Source organism: Thunnus albacares, chromosome 12, assembly GCF_914725855.1.
Source record: "Thunnus albacares chromosome 12, fThuAlb1.1, whole genome shotgun sequence".
Lineage (NCBI taxonomy): Eukaryota > Metazoa > Chordata > Actinopteri > Scombriformes > Scombridae > Thunnus > Thunnus albacares.
In genome coordinates, this window is record NC_058117.1 from 24,448,682 (window position 1) to 24,470,282 (window position 21,601).

Consider the following 21,601-nt stretch of genomic DNA (forward strand, 5'->3'; position numbering starts at 1 on the left):
AATAACAGAAATAATTTCAATACAGAAAAACCTGATAATAACCTAAAACCTGATCGTTTTTACATCGTGGTTCACATTGTACAATTAAAGGAAATAATTTGAACATACATTATTAATATAATGTGACGATATGCCTGAATTCCTCTTTAGAAAATATTCATAATAAACAAATAAAAAAAAAAATGAAACAAAATGTTGACAGGTAGAGTCATTGTTGGTTTAATTCACACAGAACAAATCAGATAAACTTTTAAGTTATTGGTTTTATATCAACGTGTCCTTTAGAGATTTAAAAATAGTGGAATGTTTCTTTAGTTAGAAAGAAAGTTAGTCCGGACTGAAGTCAGTGTGCTGTTTTCTGATGGGACTTGAGGCTGGAGCGCTGCGTGAAACATTTCCCGCACAGCGAGCACTCATAGGGTTTCTCGCCGCTGTGGACCACGGCGTGTCTGATGAGGTTGCACTGTTTGGTGAAGCTCCGCCCGCACTGCATGCAGCTGAACGGCTTCTCTCCCGTGTGACTTCTCAGGTGTTCTTTGAGCTGACTGAACCTCATGAAGCTTTTGTCGCAGTACGTGCAGCTGAACCTCTTCTCGCCGATGCCCGATCTCCAGGGCGTCCTCATTCTCCTCACCAGGCCGAAGCCGCCGCCGCCGCTGCTGATGCTGATGCTGCTGCTGCTGATGCTGCTGCTGATGCTGCTGCGCCCGTGCCCGAAGGACACGGATGCTGCTGGGTTCGGCGCCATCGGATCCTCGTTCGGGTTCCTCGCGTGAGGTGCGGAGTCCCTGTACTGCTGCTGTATTGGTGGAGGGATCGAGCTCGGATCCATGGAGTTAATCTGGGATAAAGTGCCGTGTCCTTCGTCTTGTTGCGCTCTCTTAAAACCGAACGTCCTGGCTCGTCTTTTCGCCCGAGCCGCGCTCACCATGACAGAATGTGACTTCCCCACTGAGTGAATTCTGGGTACCATATCGACCAAACCGCTCAGAGAGGTGAACACAGAAGGGATCTGCTCGTACTGATGTCCCGTGTAGGAGAAGCTCGGATCGGCGGCGTCTCCGCCCAGATCGGACGTCCACAGCTGTCCGTCAGCTTCCTCCATCGCAAACTGGCCTGAATCGAGAGGAGCTGCGTTTTCGTCGGGCTCTTCCTCTTTCTCGTGTTTCACTAGGGGTTCTGCCTCACTTTGGTATCTGTTCAGCTGCTGCTGCTCCGGGAATGTGTCATAGCCGTCTGTCGGGGAAACCAGAGCTCCGGGGTCGGCTGCGTTCTCGGCTGAGTCGTAACGCTCTACGAAGCTGTCAGTCTGGGCGGGTTGTGAGGCTTCGAAGCATGGCGGCTGCTCGGCTCCAGAGACTAAAAGAAAGCAGGAGAAACGTATTATTTCATAGAAGAGGCTCTCAGATCCAGAAACTTGAATCCACAAGCACAGAAAAAGCACATTTGAACAATTTCTAGACTTCTAGACGAGGTCTTGAGCTGACAATCCAAACAAGCTGGACCTGAAATGTTTTGGCTCCAACAGACTAATCGCAGAGCGACTGTGTCCGAGCAAACTTGTGTTAAAGCCGCATGACAAACAGGTAATATGTTGTGTTTTGTGATTAAAAATACAGCAGAAATGACTGGTGCTGCTGTGGAGTTTAAATCAACCTGCAAAAAATAATACCAAACATAATGATGGAGCAGGAACAGGCAGCAGCACATTATTTGGGTGTAGGTCTATTTAGTAAGATTAGAGCTGCAACAACTGGTCGATTAATCGATTAGTTGATCAACAGAAAATTAATGTGCAGCTATTTTGATAACCGATTAATCGTTTTAGTCATTTTTAAGGGAGAAATACCAAACATTTCCTCCTTCTCAAATGTGAGGATTTGATGCTTTTATGTCTCATACATGATGGAAAACTGAATATCTTAAAATACATAAAAATAATCATCAGTTGCAGCCTGAAGAAAGATTATAAGTAAATGTAAATGGTCTAAAAATAATTGGATTTGTTTCTAAATTGAGGATATTGTGACATTTTAGGGCTAAACTTTGTTTTTCAGTCAAATGATATAGTGGAAATTCATTCAAATGTACTAAAAATATGTGTCACATGATCTGTAATTGAGTGTAACAGCTGCTACAAAACACTTGTTGCTGATCATCTGATGAGTAAGCCTGAACACCCCCCTCCCAAATAACAGCACTGTTCACTCACAGATTTATAAATTAGGCACCGAAATAATAAATTAAGGCCCTCTGAACATTCCTGGTTGTTCTGCTTATATATATATATATATATATATATATTCAGATGAGAAGTACAAGTATCTAATTTTAACTGATAGTATTTTTAGTAAAAGGAAAAAGGAGATAGATACTGAATGAACCTTTTTTGGTCAGACGTAGCACCCATCTATTTATTTTAATAGTTATTTTTTAAAGGTTGTTGGAGTATTTTTGCCTTTTTCATTTGATAGTTGAAAGTTCAGAAAAGGACAGAAACATAAAAGGCCCTTAATAGTTAATTTATTAAGGTTAAATACTGTCTAGATTTTTGAGGGTGTGTTAAATTGAGCATCTGAAATCCTCAGTGAGATATCAAAGTTTGTCGTCGCCTGATTGGTCAAAGTCAGGTGGTGACATCACCCGAAACTTTATACTGTGTGTGTGTGTGTGTGATTCCAACATCAATATTAGCAGAAGGCGTTTCTGTTTGTATCTGATACTCACTCAGTTTGTCCTCTGCGTCGTTCTTCCACACGTCCTCGTCTGCACACTCCTCTTTGATGTGCACGGCTTCAGCTTCGTTAACAGGCTCCTCGTCTGCACACTGCAACATCAGGCTCCACATTAATACTTGAACGTGAAAAATGAATACACATGAAAACATGCACACATTATGCAAGTGGAAGTTCAAACTCCGTTAAAATGGCATCTATGAAAATCTGACCACAGATAATCAAATAAAACTTTACGAAGAAAAGATATAAACATTCACATTATGTTTATGCAAAATTAATTAACAACAATTTTGCAGAATTTTCCAGCACAGTGTAGTTACTCTTTTCAGTAAATGTTTTTAATACTTCTCAAATGTTATGATGTATCTCTTTTCCCTGTTTTAAATCATTGTAAATGAAATATAATATGGTTTTGGACTGTTGCTCTGACAAAAAAGCTATTTGAAGACTTTACTTCAAATAGCTTTCACACTATTATGCACTTACAGATGAATAAAAGACAGAGAGCATGATGTATTGGATGTATATACGTACCTGCTGGGGTTGAGTTTGAGCCTCACTGTGCACCTGTCTGTCCCAGGCTGTGATCTGCCTCTCTTTGTTTAAAACCACTTTGACTAAAGGAGAAAATATCTCTGCTGCTGGAGGATAAAACACTGAGGAGGAAGAACACAAAGATATATATATGATTAGTGGTGGAAGAAGTATTCACATCCTTTATTAAAGTAAAAGTACCAACACAGCAAAGTAAGAATACTCCATTACAAGTAAAAGTCCTGCATGAAAAATCCTACTTAAGTAAAAGTGCATAAGTATTATCAGCTTGATGTAGTTAAAGTATTGCAGTAAAAGTAGTGGTTTGGTCCCTCTGAATGATACATTATTATATATGACATCATTAGATTATTAATACTGAAGCATCAGTGTTAGAGAAGCATGTTACTGTTGTAGCTGCTGGAGGTGGAGCTAGTTTCAACTACTTTATATACAGTTAGCTAGTTTAGTCCAGTGGTTCCCAAACTAGGGGTCGGGTCCCTCCAAAGGAGTCACCAGATAAATCTGAGGGGTCGTGAGATGATTAATGGGAGAGAAAAGAAGAAAAAACAAAGTTCAGATACACAAATCTGTTTTCAGTTTTTGGACTTTTTCTCTAATCTTTGATTATTGGTGAAATATTGGATCATTTGAATATTTATTGATATTAAACCATGTGAGAAGTTTAGAGGGAAAAATCACTGTTTGGTGGAGCTGTTAACAACTCATAGACATCTGAAATGTGACCCCGACTACACACTGCTTTTTATAAGACGTCAAAAGCCAAAAAGGTTCTTTAACAATGTGTTGTATTTTAAAAGCTTGTTATATTATCCATTGTGTCAAGTCTTCATCTGGAAAGTAACTAAAGCTGTCAAATAAATGTAGTGGAGTAGAAAGTACAATATTTCCCTCTGAAATGTAATGGTGGAAGTATAAGGTAGCAAATGAAAATACTCAAATAAAGTATAACTACCTCAAAATTAGAATAGAAATCAAATAGAAAGCAACAAAACACAATAAAAACAAAACAACCTAAACAAACAAGCATCCACAGCTGACAGTAAAAGCTCTAAAATAATAAGGAAATAAATAAATACAATGTAATTTTGCACCAGATTAAGTAGGTTTACAGTAGAAATGCTTTGAATCCTGAAAATTACTACTTAAGGGCAGTATTTGAGTAAATATACTTAGTAACTTTCCACTACTGGATATGATAAACCACCAGATAGTAGAATCAGGAACTTCCCAGCCTCGACCCACCGTGCTCACCTTTCCTCCTGGCTCTCATCCTGGTCCTCCGGAGCTCTGCCTCCATCACCTCACACTTCCTCTTCAGCAGGTCGATGTCGCTCCGGCTCCGGCTCACCTCCAGCCGCAGCACCGCGCAGCTGTCATCCACACGCCGGTTAATCTCCGCAACGGCTGCTTTCGCTAGGACGTCCATGACGGACAGCAGCTGAGTCTGGAAGCTGCTGCTCTCCATCTCGACCCGACTTCCGTTTCTGATTAAAATATGAATAAATATCTTCGTCTGTGTGGACTGTAATTCACTCACTTACAGGATAAATGCCTGATAAACGACTAGTTTCAGTGCCGCGTCTGTCTTTGTCGGAGAGCGAAAGATGTGTGCATGCTAGAAATGTCAACGGATCGTAGTGGAAGAGGTGCGCTCGGTTTTTAGCACCGCTCGGTTCGTACGGGCGGCATCACTCCCTCTGGTCGCATTATTATTGGAGCTGTATTATAAATATACTTCAACACCATCTACCATTTGAAAAATAAATACGATCTGGGAAGTGTTTGTGTATTTTTTTTAAAGTCAACAAGCTTGTTCGCTCAGTTGTACTGCCGCCCATGGGGCACGTAGTGAGGATTAAAGCGAGGTGACCATAGCTACTTCACTTCTAACGACAGATGACGTAGTAGGCTTTTACCGTTACCGTAAATGTTGGACTACATCCGTCCTACGACCCTAGTGGTAGAACTGAAGTCAAAATCCAGCTGACTCTATATTATATGACAAAAGCATTTTGTTTTCCTTGTCATTCATCATCATACATCCGTAATGATCTGAAATTGTTTCCAAAGGTTCAATTAATTATTGTATTTAGGTGTCCTGTAGGGCTGCAACTAACTATTCACTTTTCACTACTTTTCACTATTGATTAATCTGTCGGTTATTTTCTTGATTTGTCAATTAGTTATCTGTTCTATAAATTGTCAGATGCAACCTAAAATGTCTCGGCTAACAGTCCACAACCCAAATATATTCAGTTTACTGTCATAGAGGACTAAAGAAAACAGGAAATATTCACATTTGAGAAGCTGGAATCAGAGAATTTGCTCTTTTTTAATCAAAAAATGACTCCAAATGATTAATCATTTATCAAAATAGTTGGTGACTAATTTAATAGTTGAAAACTAATTGATTAATTGACTAATCATTGCAGCTCTAGTGTCTTGCCATCTAATGGCCAACATCTCATGGGATTATAAAACACCTTCACAAGACATCAATATTTACAGCACATATTATCATAGATATACAAATGACTATATATCAGATCAGTAATTATTCAAATAAAATCATTATATCAGTAACCTTGTCATATGAAGGATACAGATCTCATGAAAATGAATGACAATATTTAGATGCAAGTTAATGTATAAGAGAGAAAATAGACATTTATATTCAGCGCATTTGGTACCACTTTCTCATAATTAACCCTTTAAAGGGTTTATAAATTGTAACTAGTGCTTATAAATGTATTTATTAATGCCTTATACATCAGTTATGAGCCATTAATGAGATCGGGTTGCCAGATTGTGAAATATCCCTGCAGCTGGTGTTTATCCTCCTCCAGCAGGACACTTGATTTATCTTTTTAGACAGTCCTCTTGTGACTCAGGTAGACTCATGCATACAGAAATCTAATATATGTTCATTTATTAAAATGTCATCTATGTAATGTATGTAAATATGGTGGAATCACATATATGACATATATTATATATATGAATTACCAACAAATAGAAAGAATAAACATTAGCCAAAAGGATTCTCAAAACCTTTCATCACCAGAATTTTATCTTTGGTAGTGTGGAGTCAGTTAATTGGATGAATAAAATATGAAACATTCAAATAAATTAAAGAAGAGTCAAAAATTTAGCTCTTGACCTTATGACCTAAGTCCTGGATGTGTCCCTGGATACAAGTACAGCCACAATATACTACCATATACTATAACAGAGAGTATCACAATACTGCCACAATATTTAAAATGTGATATATTTTATTATTATTTTATTACATGCAGTATTACACAAAATATAGTACACTTATGCCCAAGTAATATCCAGGTATTTACAAAATACAAAGAATAAGACACATGCAGACTGTATTTTAAGGTATGTCGTGTGGTATTTTGTGATTTTTTGTAGTACATTTTTGTAGTTTGTGTAATATATGTTTTTTGTGAGGTTTTTTTTTTTTACATTTTTTTTTAACTGTAATGTTTACAACACATTTGTAAAGTGTACTGAGACACTTCAGCAGTGTGTGATATCACACTTTACTTACATATGTGTGATTCTTTGCAGTTCTCAGTCATCATTTTGCTACTCTATGGTATTCCATATTGGGCCTATTTCATTTCTTACTGGTAGCACTTTGTGAAACTCTTCATACTTAAGGTAAGGTCACTGGTGCTCTCTGTAGTACTAATTTGGCATTTTGTGGTACTTGTGGCACTTAAAGGTCTATTTTGTGGTAATTTGCAGAACACTCTAGTGATTGCAATAATGTGTAATACTGTGTAATCGTCATTTATGGTAATTTGTGATTTATTTGTGGTTGATTTATGAGTTTTTGGATATATGTGGTGATTTGCAGTAATTTCCAGCACTTAATAGCAGTTTGAGTTACTCTGTGTAGTAGCTTGTAGCAATCCAGGATGCATACTGTGACGATTGTTTGTGCAAGTACTTTCTGAGTCCTTGTTGTACTTTGTGGTTCGCTGTGCTGTACTGTGTAGTTGTTTGCAGGTTCTTCTGCAGTATTTAATGAGGCTCTGGTTGTAGGAATTCATACTGTTACGTAGCATAGGTCTACACACTGACACGGTGACAGGAAATGAACCTAACGTTATCTAACAGCAGCTGAATTGGGCCTTAACGTGCAAACACTATCTGTTTCTCGCTGTCAGAGTGAATAACACACATGGAGCTCGGCCTACACAGAGACAAACACATCACATAAGGGAAATAGATGCACTGTACAGATACACAGAACTGATTTCCCTACCCAATCAGCAGAGCCGAAAAAACTGTGGGCCACATACAAAGAGAAAGCACAAAAGAAGGAGAGACACTCAGGAAGTTAGCAGGGGAAGTTTAGTGGTTTCTTGCGTCATCATTTTATGCTGCTACTTGTGCCGATGCAGACTGAAGGTAGGTACACTCATAATCGCTTTTTAAATTGTTTATTTCCTTGTGTTTCTACATTTGAAATCATTCCTAAAAGTGGACATATAGGGAGGGATGTTGGACGAACGAGAGCAGCGACAGGTGTCAGGAAGATGGAGGGGATGATGAGTGAGTTAGATTGTCTGTTTGAGTCTATATGATCAGGCTTGTACAAAGCTTGACTTCCGCTCCAGTGAAAAAGGAGTCAGCGATGGCCATGACATGCGGGCAGGGAGGACAGATGGGGCCTGTAAGGAGCCCAGACTTCAGGCTGAAGCTGAGATTGCAGGTTTAGGTGGGTCCACGAGCCCAGAGGGATATTATGGTGTGATTGGAGTGAAATGGTCACAGGCTTATTTCACTGAATAGGAGAAGTACAGAGGCAAGGGTGTGGCCTTTCATTCGAAAATAAATTGAGTGCATCAGGGGGAAGTGGAGAGCCACATATGCACACTGAGGATTCAGTGCAATTTATTGTTTGCTTTTAGGGGATGTTATTATCTGCAATTTGAAGCTGGTGTTTGCACAAAGAAACTTTTATCAGTTCTCCTTTTTGCAGGGTGGAAGACAAACCAAAGTATGTCCTAATACTCCAGCTTTAACACATGAACTCCAAAGCAACGCAGCTTACAGAGGAAACAACCTGCACCCGACAACATGCGCTGAAGAAAAGGAAATAACAGCAGCACGGTCAAAATCTCTGAGATGTGCGGCACTTCTACAAAGTCAGTGTCACATTAACCGACTCGGGCGACACATCCAGCAGCCAGCAGCGGACAGTTCAGACAGTCAGTGAGTCTGACGGTCAACAAACAAAGCAGCTCAGGCCGGTCTGAATGTGAGGTGAAACAGCAAGACAGGAAACGATGCGGAGAAATCGGAGAAAAGGTGGGAACAAAGAGAAGGTGTTTGGATGTGATCTGCTGGAGCACCTGACAGCCACCTCTCAAGAGAGTAAGTGAACGGCCCTCACTCCAAAACATGTCTTACTCTATTGTGTTCTACTTTAATCAACAGACTGAACACCATGCTGTACAGATACATAGCCATACATGTACTTCTAACCTCACCAGAAACACATCTGAGCAACCATGAAATATACATATAGATTGAAGTGATAGTAAAAAAGTGTTACTTAATGTTTTATGACTACATCCTCTGAAAGGTCACCATGCGGCATGTAAAAGATAATATATTCTCATTTGTTAAACAGTATCATGTAGAGAGAGATTTGCCTGTGTTGCTTGTTATTACCATGTTACTAGTTGCACATGTATTTTAGTTTCTCTTACAGTACTTATTTTTTAAAAGTCCAGGGTTAAGGTCATCTCATTTTTACATTTTCCATTAGATAGAAAAAATCTTTCACAACAATAATTTATATAATAAGATCATTCATTTTCAGTTATATAAACTTGTATATACACTCAGCAAACACTTTATCAGGAACCTGTGACATAATAAAGTAATAAACATGAAGTAGAATTATCACCTTTTTGACAATGTCAACAAAAACTGAAAATGTATAAGCTTTGTAAAAGTAGAATTGATGGCAGAGCTGTTGTATTAGATTACATTAGATTACACAGGTGTTCCTAATAAAGTGCTCGCTGAGTGTATGTATACAAACACTTATTTGTGTATTTTGTGTCACACAATTTCGATACAGTTCTTAATCTCCACGCTATGCGTATGTTAATTTGATAATACAAATTTGTTCTACAAAGTTTGTAGATGACACATTTGGAAATCATTAAATTATTTGTAGTTGCTTTAAAACAATAATTTGTACAAAAAGACAAAAACCAAACAACACTGCTATCTTGTTCAACCACAAAATGGTCTTCCTCAGTTGTCCATGTTGAAGAGAAAAAAATTGGGAATGGGATTATGCAGGATATGACAAATTTGTCATACACAAATCATGTAACAGACTACCATGTACTGTGTGAAACATACAGACAAAATACCTAAATATTGAATGTGTATATTCATATACAAACTTTATACACTTAACTGCATGTTTCTCAGGTTATTATCCATTCATTAATTCGAGTCATTTCCTGTTTCCCACAGTTCCTCAGGTCTTGCGATGCTGCAGTGAGTTTGTTGAGCATCATGGAATCGTGGACGGGATCTACAGATTATCTGGAGTATCGTCCAACATACAGAAACTGAGGTCAGTTGTTACGTACATATGTGTTAAATCATACCCATCAGGTTTGTGTGTGAGTTGGGTTAACATGCTCTAAAGCGACTTTCTCTTTTCCTAAAAACAGGAATGAGTTTGAGAATGACGCGAATCCAGATCTGAACAAAGATGTCTACCTGCAGGACATCCACTGTGTCAGCTCTCTGTGTAAAGCGTATTTCAGAGAGCTGCCGAACCCTCTGCTCACATACCAGCTCTACGACAAGTTTGCTGTGAGTACCTCTGACACATTTCACACAATTTACCCCCTCCTGTGTGTCCGTGGAGTGTATCTGACCGTGGTATGAAAAACCTCCAGTGCAAAGAAAGCATGAAATATATAAATTAGAATAAGTCCAGATCCCCCAGTGAAAATATACAAGTATGGTTTTAAATGTTTAAATCAGCTTTCTTTTTGCAATGAATGGTTAGTAGAGACTGTAAAGTACAATCCCGTTATGCCAACAATTAAATTGAAATCCACTCATTAAAAAAATAAAATGGAAAACAGTTATAAATTGTGTGAACATGTTGCTTCAAACACACGTCTGTGTTCCTGCAGGAGGCTGTGGCCATCCAGCTGGAGGAGGAGAGGCTGGTGAAAATCAAAGATGTGCTGAAAGAACTACCAAGTCAACATTACAGGTACAGTCCTCCGCTGTACACTGGATGCTTCATATTCATGTAGTTTTCCCAGTTGACTTCTATGAAGCCATTAAATGTCACCCAATGGATAACCCTAAAACAGTTCTGTTCCATTATTTTAATTAATTCACTTTTGAGGAAACAAAGAGGTATCTATATTCAAAATGCCCACTTCATTCCTCAGAGAGATTAACAAAAATAAACTACACATCAGGAGTTTTGTGCCATCCAGCACTTCATAGCAGACACTCTAAGAAAGAGGTTTAGAGATGCCAGGCCAGCTGGGACAATCAGGTTACTGTAGATACAGCACAGGAAGTTTCATGTAGCATCAAGAGACTTATAACGTAGTAAAATAACTGTTGACTTAAGTATATATTCTAACTCTACATCTTCCTGTTCCAGAGCTTCATCAAAGCTGTACCGCGGTTATATTAGGATAAATATTCAAATCCAAAGTTACTTTTTTTCAGTTTGCACCATTTAATCTAATTAAAAACTTGAATGCCATGTGCATCATTTCATTGTATGTCTTGTAATTCAGCATTATGTTAGTAGTTGAAATCAAGAATATTAAAATTGGACCATCTGAGGAAATCATTACATTTGATTTTGTAATGAGATTTTGCCTTGAGGAACAATGTATGACATGAAAGTAATGATTCAGCCAAAACATATAGCTCGAAAGCTTTTACTTTTGTGTTTCTAACACTCAGTGGTTCAGGCACCAGTTGAAATCTCTGAAACTCTCGTTTCTTGTTTCCTTCAGGACTTTGGAGTTTTTGATGTGCCATCTTGTCAAAATGGCCTCGTTCTCCTCCGAGACCAACATGCACGCCAGGAACCTGGCCATCGTCTGGGCTCCTAATCTGCTCAGGTTTGTTTATAGATAGTCATAGATCATATGTGTTGTATGTGTGCTGTTGTCCATCTCTGCTGAAATGCTCTTGAGAAAGACACTGAACCACATCCTGCTCTGAATCTGCTGGAACATACAAGTTGTTTGTGTGTTTGAGAGGCGCATGTGAATTCTTAATTAAAATGTAATCATTGGGGCTATTTTGTTTGGTGGATATTATAAAATTAGTTGATGCTTTCATTCTTTTCCTCCTTTATTCTTTCAGCCCAACCCTTCCTTTATTCCATTTTATGATATCAATCAATTAATCAATCAATTTCTATGTTAAGGTCAAAGGACATTGAGGCTACAGGGTTTAACGGCACAGCTGCCTTCATGGAGGTCAGGGTCCAGTCCATCGTGGTGGAGTTCATCCTCACACACGTCTCTCAGCTGTTTCCTGAACAAGGTACAGACACACACACACACACACACACACACACACACACACACAAAAACACACACAAACTCATGTCTGCTTTATTCAGGTGTATCATCTGAAAGAAGAAACTCCCTCCCTTCTCCTTCAGCGATGCCCATTCAGGCGGAAGGGCTTTTCAAGTCCATTCCCACTCATCCTCACGCCAACTATGGAAACCTCAGCCCAGGAGATGGTCCTCTTCCTATACGACCTTACCACGCTATAATAGAAGGCACTGACAAGTGAGTAGACCTTTTATTTATCTGCCTGAACCTTTTAATCTAGTTGAGAGGAACTTTTCCATCCAGAGGTCAAAGTTCAGTCATTACCAGCTGGTACCATTTCCAAAACTCTGAGTGCTTGATGAAAGTGACGCTCCAATTTTATGTTTTAAATATTTGCCATGCAGACATTTAGACAACTTCTTAATATGTCATGTTAGGTCTAATTTGTGTGTATAATATTTTTGGTAAAATATTGCTTACATCGAGTCATTGTATCTTAGAAAACAGGTTCCTGAGGAAAGGAAAAATCCAGTTTCTCTGTTTCATTTTTCCTTAACCAGTGTGAATGTCTGTGTCTTGTTTGCCTCAGGAGGAAAGGATCCCTCAAGGGAAGGAAGTGGATGTCCATCTTCAACATCGGAGGACGATTCCCCGACCCAAGGCGAAGGCACAAACACTCAGCTAAAGGTACATTTTATGACAATAACACTTTAAAACCATAAAACCTCCCATTCCAGTTTATATGTGTAACTGATTTCCCAATTTTCTTTCAGCAGCGAACACTTCCATACTGTTAAAAACGGATGGTCATAATTGACAGTTTCTTAATGTCAAAGTTAGGCCTATGAATGTTAGATTTTGCTAAAATCAATGAGTTTATAACAAAATTGTGGCAAATGGCTTTTTGCTAAAAAAAAAGAAAAAAGTTTTAGGTTCCTACATACTCAATTTGCAGAGTTTAAAATCATTTGCTTTTCTTTGTAGAGAAAGAAAGACCTACTTTGAGACCAGCGAGAAGCATGGATTCCCTCAGCTCCCCGTGCTTTCCAGAAGGTACTGCTCTTCTCACAACTTTCACCACTGATTTTGTGACTCAGAATGATAAATAAATACCACAAATGTTTCTACAGTTGAAGAAACTACTATTTAAATGTACATACTAAAGAGTTTTGGCTCAACTGTGACCTGTTTTAGGGTTTTGAAATATTTGCCTAAAACTTCTGTGGCCACCCTAATACAATGGAGATTAATTAAATGTTGCTTGTGTTGCTCAAATCATTGAAAAATCCCCGAATCCTCTGCAGAACATGCTGTCAACTAATTTCATAGGGATAACTTTTTTTTTTCTCGGTAAAAAGACGTTCCAGGAAAGACTGTTGACAGCGAAGCTTGTTGACTTTCCAGAAATGTCATTTTTAAATGCTTAAATTGAAATGGAAACTTTTGTCCTTAAGAAACCTTTCCATTCTAACTTTTTGATAGAATAGGTTTGGTATGTTTGATGACACTGTAAGATTTATGATATATAAATACTTTTGCTCTTAATTCACTTATCATTTTCTATTCTCGGAGAGTTTTGGGGTTATATGAATGTTGCTATAATGTATAATAAGATTCATTGAAAATGTTATATTGTGCCATTTTGTGTTTTTCTAATCTTTCCAATGCTTTACCTGACTGGTGACGCATATATATATATATGGAAGTGTTGTGACGCTGCCCATATACCTGATGACGGTCGGACAGAGCAAAACGTTATGATTCAATAAATATTCCAGCAGGAAGTGAGACGGTGTGCGGGGAGCTTTTCTCACTTTCAAAATGCTTAGAGTACCACAAACAAAAGTTTCAGAGACAGATATCTTGAAAACTAAACTTAAGTCCATGACAACATAACACTGAGGATGAGAGGAAAGTATTTTTATGATTTGGTTGTTCTTAATCAACAAAATCTTAAAATTGTTTGCAGATAAATTGTCTGAAACAGTTTTGGTAAAGAAACAGATTCACAGTTATACTTTTACTTAGATTGAAATGTTGAAAAGTTTTGGTCCCAGGTCTTATCTGTCTCTTATATTCCAGGTGCAAGACATCCTTCCCAACGCCCTCCTTCCACCAACATGTCTCCCCTCGTGGCCCCATCCACCCAGTCTGGCTCAGAGGCTCCGGCACCTACTGGTGCGATGGGTGGCAGTGAATATGCTGTGACCTACCGCAGGGGAACAGGACTAGTAAGCGGGGGTGCGGGGGTCCAGGGCACCTATACTGCCCTTGACCCTGAAGGTTTAGGGCTCACAAGCAACGATGTTGTCCAGTCCAGATCTCCGGGACTCTCTACTAAAGTAGGCCGAAGAGCAGCTATGCACATAACAGGGCCCACCATCGTTACAGTGCCCCTGCATATCACCTCTAACCTGGCGTTAGGTGTGCTGCAAGGAGGCGGGGGCGACAGGATCATCCACCGTGCCAGGGATAAGGATGGAGGGGACAGGGTGGAATGTAAAGAGGGAGGAGAGAAGGTGGAGAGGCAGGAAAGCGGGGAAACGGAAAGGAAGGTGGAAGAGGTTAGGAAGGTTGGTGAAGAGGACAAAAATCACAGGGGGGGAGAAACAGACAGGGAAGGAGTCACGGACGGAGAAGAGGATACAGTGGCAGATATTGCTAGTGAGGAAAAGGTTGGAGAGAAAGAGGAGGAGGAGGAGAAGGAAGAAGAAAAGGAAGAAGACGTGAGAGAAGAATGGAAACTGAAGCAACGACCCAAAAGTCTGACATCCAACGTGGAGGAAGACAATGATGACCATAGGGAAGAGGACCACGATGTTGATGAAAACAGTGAATACATGGGTAATGGTCTTTATTTATTTCCATAAATACTCCATAAATACTAAGTCTGCAATTAATTATTATTATCAATTTCATTTGAGTCATCGATCGATTGAGTCTATTAATCACTTTGGCAACTGCTGGATGTATTGCCATAAAATTAAACAGACATTCATGGTCCCCAGAGGTTGAATCCTCTGGTGACTTTCCCTCTAGCGCCACCATGAGTTTACATTTGTAGTTTCGAGTAGGCAACAGTATTGGATCGATATCCATGAATTTTGTTGCAGACATTCATCTCCCCTTCAGGATGAATTCTAATCACTTTGGTGATCCCCTGACTTTTCATTTAGCTCCGTTATCAGGTCGAAAACTATCTTTGTCCAATACTTTGCATACATTCTGAAACCAAAAATCAGACACTTACTTAACACAGTGATTGGCCAGGAGTGAGGAGGCCAGAAAGTTGGCGGAGTTTGAACTTCTCACTCAGACTCTCAGTTTTCATTCTTCATACAACTATTTCTGTTCCTTTTTGTACATAGAACTAAATGCAACACTATAAATGCCCTGTCTGTAAATGAGCAACATTATCCTCGATTATTGCGTCTCACCTCTGCAGCTTTGGAACAGATAAAAAAACTCTTTAGCACAACCTCACAGAGCTACTTAAACATTAATCAATTATCAAAATTGTGATTGGAATAATTTTCCAATAATTCTAATTCAGCTAATAAATACTAGTACAAACACTGGATAAATATTTTGAAAGAAAATACAACCAAATATCAAGGCACAGGCTAATATTGTACTTGCATTTCTGTTATAGAGATTACATTAAATTAAATTTTATTTATATAGCACAAAATCACAACAAAGGTCATCTCAGGGCACTTTTCAGATAGAGCAGGTCTAGACCATACTCTTATATCTAATCTCTTGGTGATATGATCATTGACCATTACACATCTAAAAACTAGTCCCTTTTAACAACGCATTCTTTGCTGCTAATTATGTTGCGAGTATTTTGCGCAACATGGATGTTACAAACATTAGCTAATCTCTCATCTAAGCCTGTGTATCATTCACAGAAATGAAAGAATTTCAGTCAGAGGTGACTCATCGTGACAATGACTGTGCGTTAGATGCTTCTGACGTACTCAACTCTACAGAGGTGGAAGAGGATGACCACGAACTGTCTGGCTACGTTCAAGATAGCTTTGAATTTCTGGACCACATGGACTGCAGTGTGCCCTATCAGGTGTGTGTGGTTTTACATGTAGATGGTGTTCTTATCAGGTTGAAACAGTGTTTGAGGAAATGCAAAAATGTCTTAACACATAATGTGATCGTGAAATTGCAACCTTTTTCTAGTTGTTAAATATACTTTTATATATTATATATAATATTATATTTTCTGGCACTTGAGTGATTTAAATTACTGTTGTTTGAAGGAGGAAGCACTAATGAGAACACACTGTATTTGTTAATAATATCTTCCAAGAATTTCAACTTTTTCTAACCCTAACCCTAACCCACCTAACCCTAACCCTAACCCACCTAACCCTAACCCTTAACCCTAACCTTAACCCTAATCCTCCTGTCCACTTCTGTTTCTTTTTACCTCTCAGGTGAATGAGTTCTCCGTCGAACCTCCTGGTCACTGGGATGATGACTATGAAGTCATGGAACAAGCTCAGGCTTACCATCATCCTGCAGAGCTACAGAAACACCTTCAGCCAGACCCCGAAACACACACTCAGAGTCAAACTCAATTAAATTCACACAGGCCGCTCAGCCTCGACATAGACAGCCGACACGCTAAATCCCTCAGTTTGCCTTATATGACCTCACCTATCCATGGACCAGAGGAGTCCGAAGAGTCTGAAGGGGAGTACTCTGATGATCCTGAGTACAATAGTGAGGAAGATGAGCACATGTTTATGAAAAGCCTTCCTGCCGATTTCATTTTAAACGATTATGAAACACACAGTTGCGCTCTTGATGAAGTTCCTGTAGATCAGTCAAAAAGAGAATCTGAGTCGTTGCACCCTGAATATTCTGCCTGTGAAGAAACAACTGCTGGAGATCAGGAGCAGGCAGAAATTAAAGATGAAGAAGAAGGTGAGGGAGATAAAGATGGACAGGAGAGAGAGGAGGTAACGAAGAAGGAAGAGGAAGATACAGTTCACCAGGGACGAGACCAACCAGAGAGCAATATGCAAAGGTGAAACTCATTCTTATCTCAAATCTCTTTTCATACAGAACACATTTCATAACATATATAACAAATCTGTTTTAATTTCTTAAAATTAGTAATCACTTATCGTGCAAGTGCATTTCTGTCAGTCCTGGTCTTTACTGATGGAAGTATTTATCATTGAATGCGTTTTTCTTTAAAGCTGCACTAATCAATATTTTTATACTAACAATGAAGCAAATGACGATGCATAATGTGAAAGGTGTCGCTCATAGTGTCTAACACGTAAAAAATGATCACCTGACCGGGTGGCTTGAGATTGAAGCCAAATAAATAATAAAATATACCTTAAAGTGCAACGCCACTGATGGCTGCTAGATTCTGGCTCCAAGTGACTCCCATTCAAAAAGCTTCAACTTGCTAAATTCTGCTGGTGTGCTTGTGGTCATTATGTGGAAATTATCACACCATTAATAAGATTTGAAGACTTGTAGTAGTTCTGATGTCTGCTGTGTGGGTGTTGACTGATAGCTATGACTGGCGGTTGGCTCACCTGCTGTTCTTCCCAGCTGCGGGACTCTGAGTCGGACTATTTTTGCAGACACACAAAGTTAACAACTAGCTGGTAAAGAAAGTGGAACATCTAGCAGCTAAAGAGCCAGATATTTCACACAGATGTTGGCAAAGACCAAAATATAGCCAGGAGAACTAGAAGAACAGTGAATATTGGACATACGTTGATTAGGTGGACACAACACAACTCTAAGTGAATGCTCATGTTTCACCACATCTGTTGGATATGTAAACGGGAAAATGAATATATGCTTTTCAAGGTTCAAGGTTTCAAGGTATAAAGGTTCATTTGGTGAACCTGACAACATTGACATGATAATATGTCAATGTTGTGTTTTGTAGCTTGTTAAGAGGAAGATGTGTTAAGAGATAACACATCTTCCTCTTACAAAATAAAAATTCAATTCATTAGCGATAAACCACAACCATGGTCATTAGAAATACATTCATGTGTTTAGCTACTGCAGCCTTACTTGGTCTGGTATGACCAGCAACTTATGGTGTTGGTTACTGCCAGTAAACATTAGTTTATATATAATAATATCACCTCATAATTGACAGTAATTAGTCGCTTTGCTGACATTATGACTCCTCTCTACTTGTGCTACAGTTACACTATGTTGTATGTCAGCATTTACCCTTATGGACACAGTGGTCATTACTCAGCAAAAGTTACATAGTCACTTAGAAACTTGACAATGTCCATCTTTAGTGCCTGTCAGCGGTAATATCAAAAGAGACACTGTGGCAGACAGCAATGCAAACTGTTACGTGAGGACACTGACATTAAATGGACTGAAAGCAACAAGGTTTCGAGAAAACCTTGCACCATCAGGATACTTTGAAACATGCCACATTACGTAAAACTTACAGTAGCTTTACTAAAAGTAAGCAGTGCGTAATATTTTTTTTAAAAGTAGATCTACAGTATATTCACATCACATAAATGAAAGAAACACCTCATGCAACTATAAATCAAAACACATTATTTATCCAATCTTGTCCAAGTAAATACACTGAAAGTACACAGATACTGATACAGTTCATGTCTAAACTGTTTCTACCTGTCATCCATCTGCAGCAGAGCGACAGAGGTAGATCTCAGTGCCACGGAGGATGCTTGGTGTGATGAAGTAAAACTTCCCCCTTCAGAGGCATCAACACACTGCTCAGTGGAGTTTCCACTGCCAAGGATTGAAGACACTGATGAATCGAGCACTATGGCTGACACGAAGGCTGACGAAGAGAATGAAGTGGTTGATAATCTTCACAGTGATTATCCACCTTGTGACACAGATTCTTGTGATACACAGAAAGAAACTGCTGACGTTTCAGCAGCGTCCAGAGACTTTTCTGAAAGGGCAACAGAACAGTTCAATTCATGTGTTATAGGGGGAAAGAAAGAGGGAGAGGGCGATGACGGAGAGGACAGGAAGATAGATAAGGAGATAGAGGACATATGTCGAGAAAGAGAAAGAAAGGAAAGCAGATCTGAGACAGCTGTGGATACAGAAATGGCTCTGGAAATAAAACAAAGTGATGAGGGCATGTACGAAGAGCCCACAGAGGGAGACAGTGAAGAAATAGCTGACAAAAAACATGAGGAAAAGATGGAGGAAAATGGCAAACAGCAGCACAAGGCACTTTGTAAAACAAGCTGCAAAATTTGGGATGAACTTGAGGATGTTATATGTGAAGTGATCGAGGATGAAGAAAGTAAGCAGGATGAAAGGAAGGGTGTTAGAGACGGTGTTGAGGAGGGAGCTGTTGTAGAGGATGTAGACCAGATAGCAATGATTTTGGGAGAGAAAATGGCGAAGGTTGAGGAAAAAGTGATAAACAAAACTGAAGATAAAATAGAGGTTGTGGAGGAACCGAGGGAGACAGCTAAAGAAAAGCACAAGGATGCAGAGACGCAGCAAGAGTTTGAGGAAAAAGAGACTTACTTACCAAAGAGAAGTGAATTAGAAAAAGAAATCCAAGAGAAGCATGTAGGCAAAGAAGAAGCACAAGATCATGACAGGGAAGAAGTGGAACATAAAGAGAACAATGACAAAGACAAAGCTAATGAGCAACTTACATTCCCGCCAAGCATAGATAAAAAGGATAAACGACAAAAAGAGGTCAAGTCAAATATTAGAGAATCAAAAGAGGGCTGGAAGTGTGAGGAGAGCCAGGGAGGAGTTGGAAGGAAGCTGGTCATCTCCAAACAGTCTCCAATTAAAATTTACCAAGTAAAAGCGGTGCCGGTGGTGCCACCGAAGCCGCAGCACTGCAAAATGACCGCCCTGAACATCCGGCAGCAGCAGCAAGAACGAGAGAGGAGAGACGCCGCTTGCATGCTGAAAGTCCCAACAGAAGGAGAACAGGGGAAAGATGGAGACTTGGAGCATGAGGGCAAGGGGAAAAAGGAGCTGCTCAGGGTAGGGGAGAAAGATAGGGAGAGGAGGAGGGACGGGGATGAAGGTGCCACGAGGGACACGGCTAGAAACAGTCCCCTCAGCTTGTGTTTCGATGAGGCGGTTGCCATGGTAACCATGAGGCGAGAAAAGGAGAAAGAGTGTGAGAAGGAGAAAGAGAGGCAGAGGGATTGGGGAAGTGAAGTGCAGTGAGGTGTTTTTGTCGATACACTGATTTAAACTGATTTACTGTACAAACTATTTTTCTACATGTAGCATAAAGGGATGCATTTTTTAGTAAACTGGTTGAGGATTTTCTTTCATTATCAAATGCATGTATAACAACAGTATTGCAAATCTAATGTTGCTCAAGATGTTTAGATATTTCTCTGGCATGCACATACCATGTGCAATCAAGAAACTGTTAAATGGCTGGAATTTAGCTGCCGACGCGGCAGCTATATAAAACCTCAGAAGCTGTGGGGTTGGGATTAAAGGTGAAGTGCTGCTCCAACATGTTGTGGATGAAATATTAAGACAAAAAATCAGGACAAATTTCTGTTGCTTAACAAAAAAAAAAAATTAAACCTAGACGTGTCATAACCTCCCGCTATTCTGGATCTGTAGGCTGTACAGATTAAGATACATTAATCAAGTCTTGTCCGAGTAAATACACTGAAACTTGTACAAACCCCAGAATCTTAACAGTAGTTTGAAAAGCATCGTTCAGTGATTATGTATTGTGTAACTCAATTTTGATTAAAAGTAAAAATATGAGCCTCAAATCCAGCTCACTCCCCTGTATGCTGGCTGTCTAATTATCTAATAAATTGTAATTCTATACAGTATATGTATATATACAGTATATGTATAAACAAAAGCTTGGAAGTTCTTTAACTAAATGGTAGATTTGAAGAAGCAGGTTTGATGAATGGAATGTATAATTTAGGGTAAATATAATGCCTGCCGAAGTCACTGTTTTACAGAATTATGTGAATAAAATTATATTTCCAGTGACAATGACTTTATTTATTTTTGACTATACTTCTTTACATTTTTAACATTTTATTGGAACAAGTACCACATATAGAACAAGGGTTACAAAGCCAAGACATCCATTGTATCAATAAGCTATATATAAAACAGTTTGTATTACACATATTACACTAATTACATATTAAAGGTGCAGTGTGTAGAATTTAGTGGCATCTAGTGGAACGGACTTAGCAGAGATGGAATATAGTATTCATAAGTATGTTTTCATTAGTGTATAATCACTAGATAATAAGAATTGTTGTGTTCTTGTTAACTTAGAATAAGCCCGTCATACCTACATATGGAGCTGGTCCTCTTCCATGGGGCCCGCCATGTTGCACTGCCATGTTTCTACAGTAGAGTTTCACAGCCACCGACAACAAGAGTTAGTCTGGGATATATGAGCTTTCAAGTGAGTCAATACATATGGCTCCCACTGCGTTGTTAAGTGTCAGTGCTTTGGCCATGTAGCAGCAGCGTGTAGGAGAAATAGAATATGTAGACAACGTGGAGGAAACCACAACTTTGCACAATGTCAGTCTGAGGAAATCAAGTGCTGCAACTGTCGTGGAAACCATGTCTTCCTCCAGAGGATGTGAGCATCACGTAATGGCTGTGGAAATAGCAAAATGAGAGCTGAGGGGAAAATGTCATATGTAGATTCCTTGA

At 39.2% G+C, this 21,601-nt stretch overlaps 2 protein-coding genes across 7 annotated transcripts; one reads left to right on the forward strand and one right to left on the reverse strand.

Moving 5' to 3' along the window:
* Nucleotides 1–195: 195 nt before the first annotated feature.
* si:ch211-155e24.3 (uncharacterized protein LOC100150696 homolog) lies at nucleotides 196–4,981 on the reverse strand. Of its 3 annotated transcripts, none has more exons than XM_044369047.1 (5): nucleotides 4,873–4,981; nucleotides 4,548–4,780; nucleotides 3,273–3,394; nucleotides 2,728–2,827; nucleotides 196–1,359 (listed from the first exon to the last, which is right to left on the reverse strand). In XM_044369047.1, the coding sequence occupies exons 1-5, from the start codon at nucleotides 4,908–4,910 to the stop codon at nucleotides 344–346; spliced, it is 1,509 nt and encodes a 502-aa protein (XP_044224982.1). In that variant the 5' UTR covers nucleotides 4,911–4,981; the 3' UTR covers nucleotides 196–343. The 3 variants fall into 3 exon arrangements, with proteins under 3 accessions (XP_044224982.1, XP_044224981.1, XP_044224983.1); XM_044369046.1 differs by having other exon boundaries at nucleotides 4,539–4,780; XM_044369048.1 differs by having other exon boundaries at nucleotides 4,539–4,967.
* A 2,649-nt stretch (nucleotides 4,982–7,630) lies between these two features.
* Nucleotides 7,631–20,914, forward strand: si:dkeyp-68b7.12 (rho GTPase-activating protein 30). 4 transcript variants are annotated; one of them, XM_044369035.1, is made up of 14 exons: nucleotides 7,631–7,727; nucleotides 8,302–8,696; nucleotides 9,819–9,921; nucleotides 10,022–10,166; nucleotides 10,496–10,578; nucleotides 11,348–11,455; nucleotides 11,767–11,885; nucleotides 11,965–12,139; nucleotides 12,492–12,589; nucleotides 12,887–12,955; nucleotides 13,985–14,746; nucleotides 15,817–15,986; nucleotides 16,357–16,952; nucleotides 18,583–20,914. In XM_044369035.1, exons 2-14 carry the CDS (start codon nucleotides 8,609–8,611, stop codon nucleotides 20,108–20,110), a joined length of 4,044 nt encoding a protein of 1,347 aa, XP_044224970.1. In that variant the 5' UTR covers nucleotides 7,631–7,727; nucleotides 8,302–8,608; the 3' UTR covers nucleotides 20,111–20,914. The 4 variants fall into 4 exon arrangements, with proteins under 4 accessions (XP_044224970.1, XP_044224968.1, XP_044224972.1 ...); XM_044369033.1 differs by having other exon boundaries at nucleotides 7,632–7,727; nucleotides 18,580–20,914; XM_044369037.1 differs by having other exon boundaries at nucleotides 7,632–7,727; nucleotides 12,007–12,139; nucleotides 18,580–20,914.
* Nucleotides 20,915–21,601: the final 687 nt, after the last annotated feature.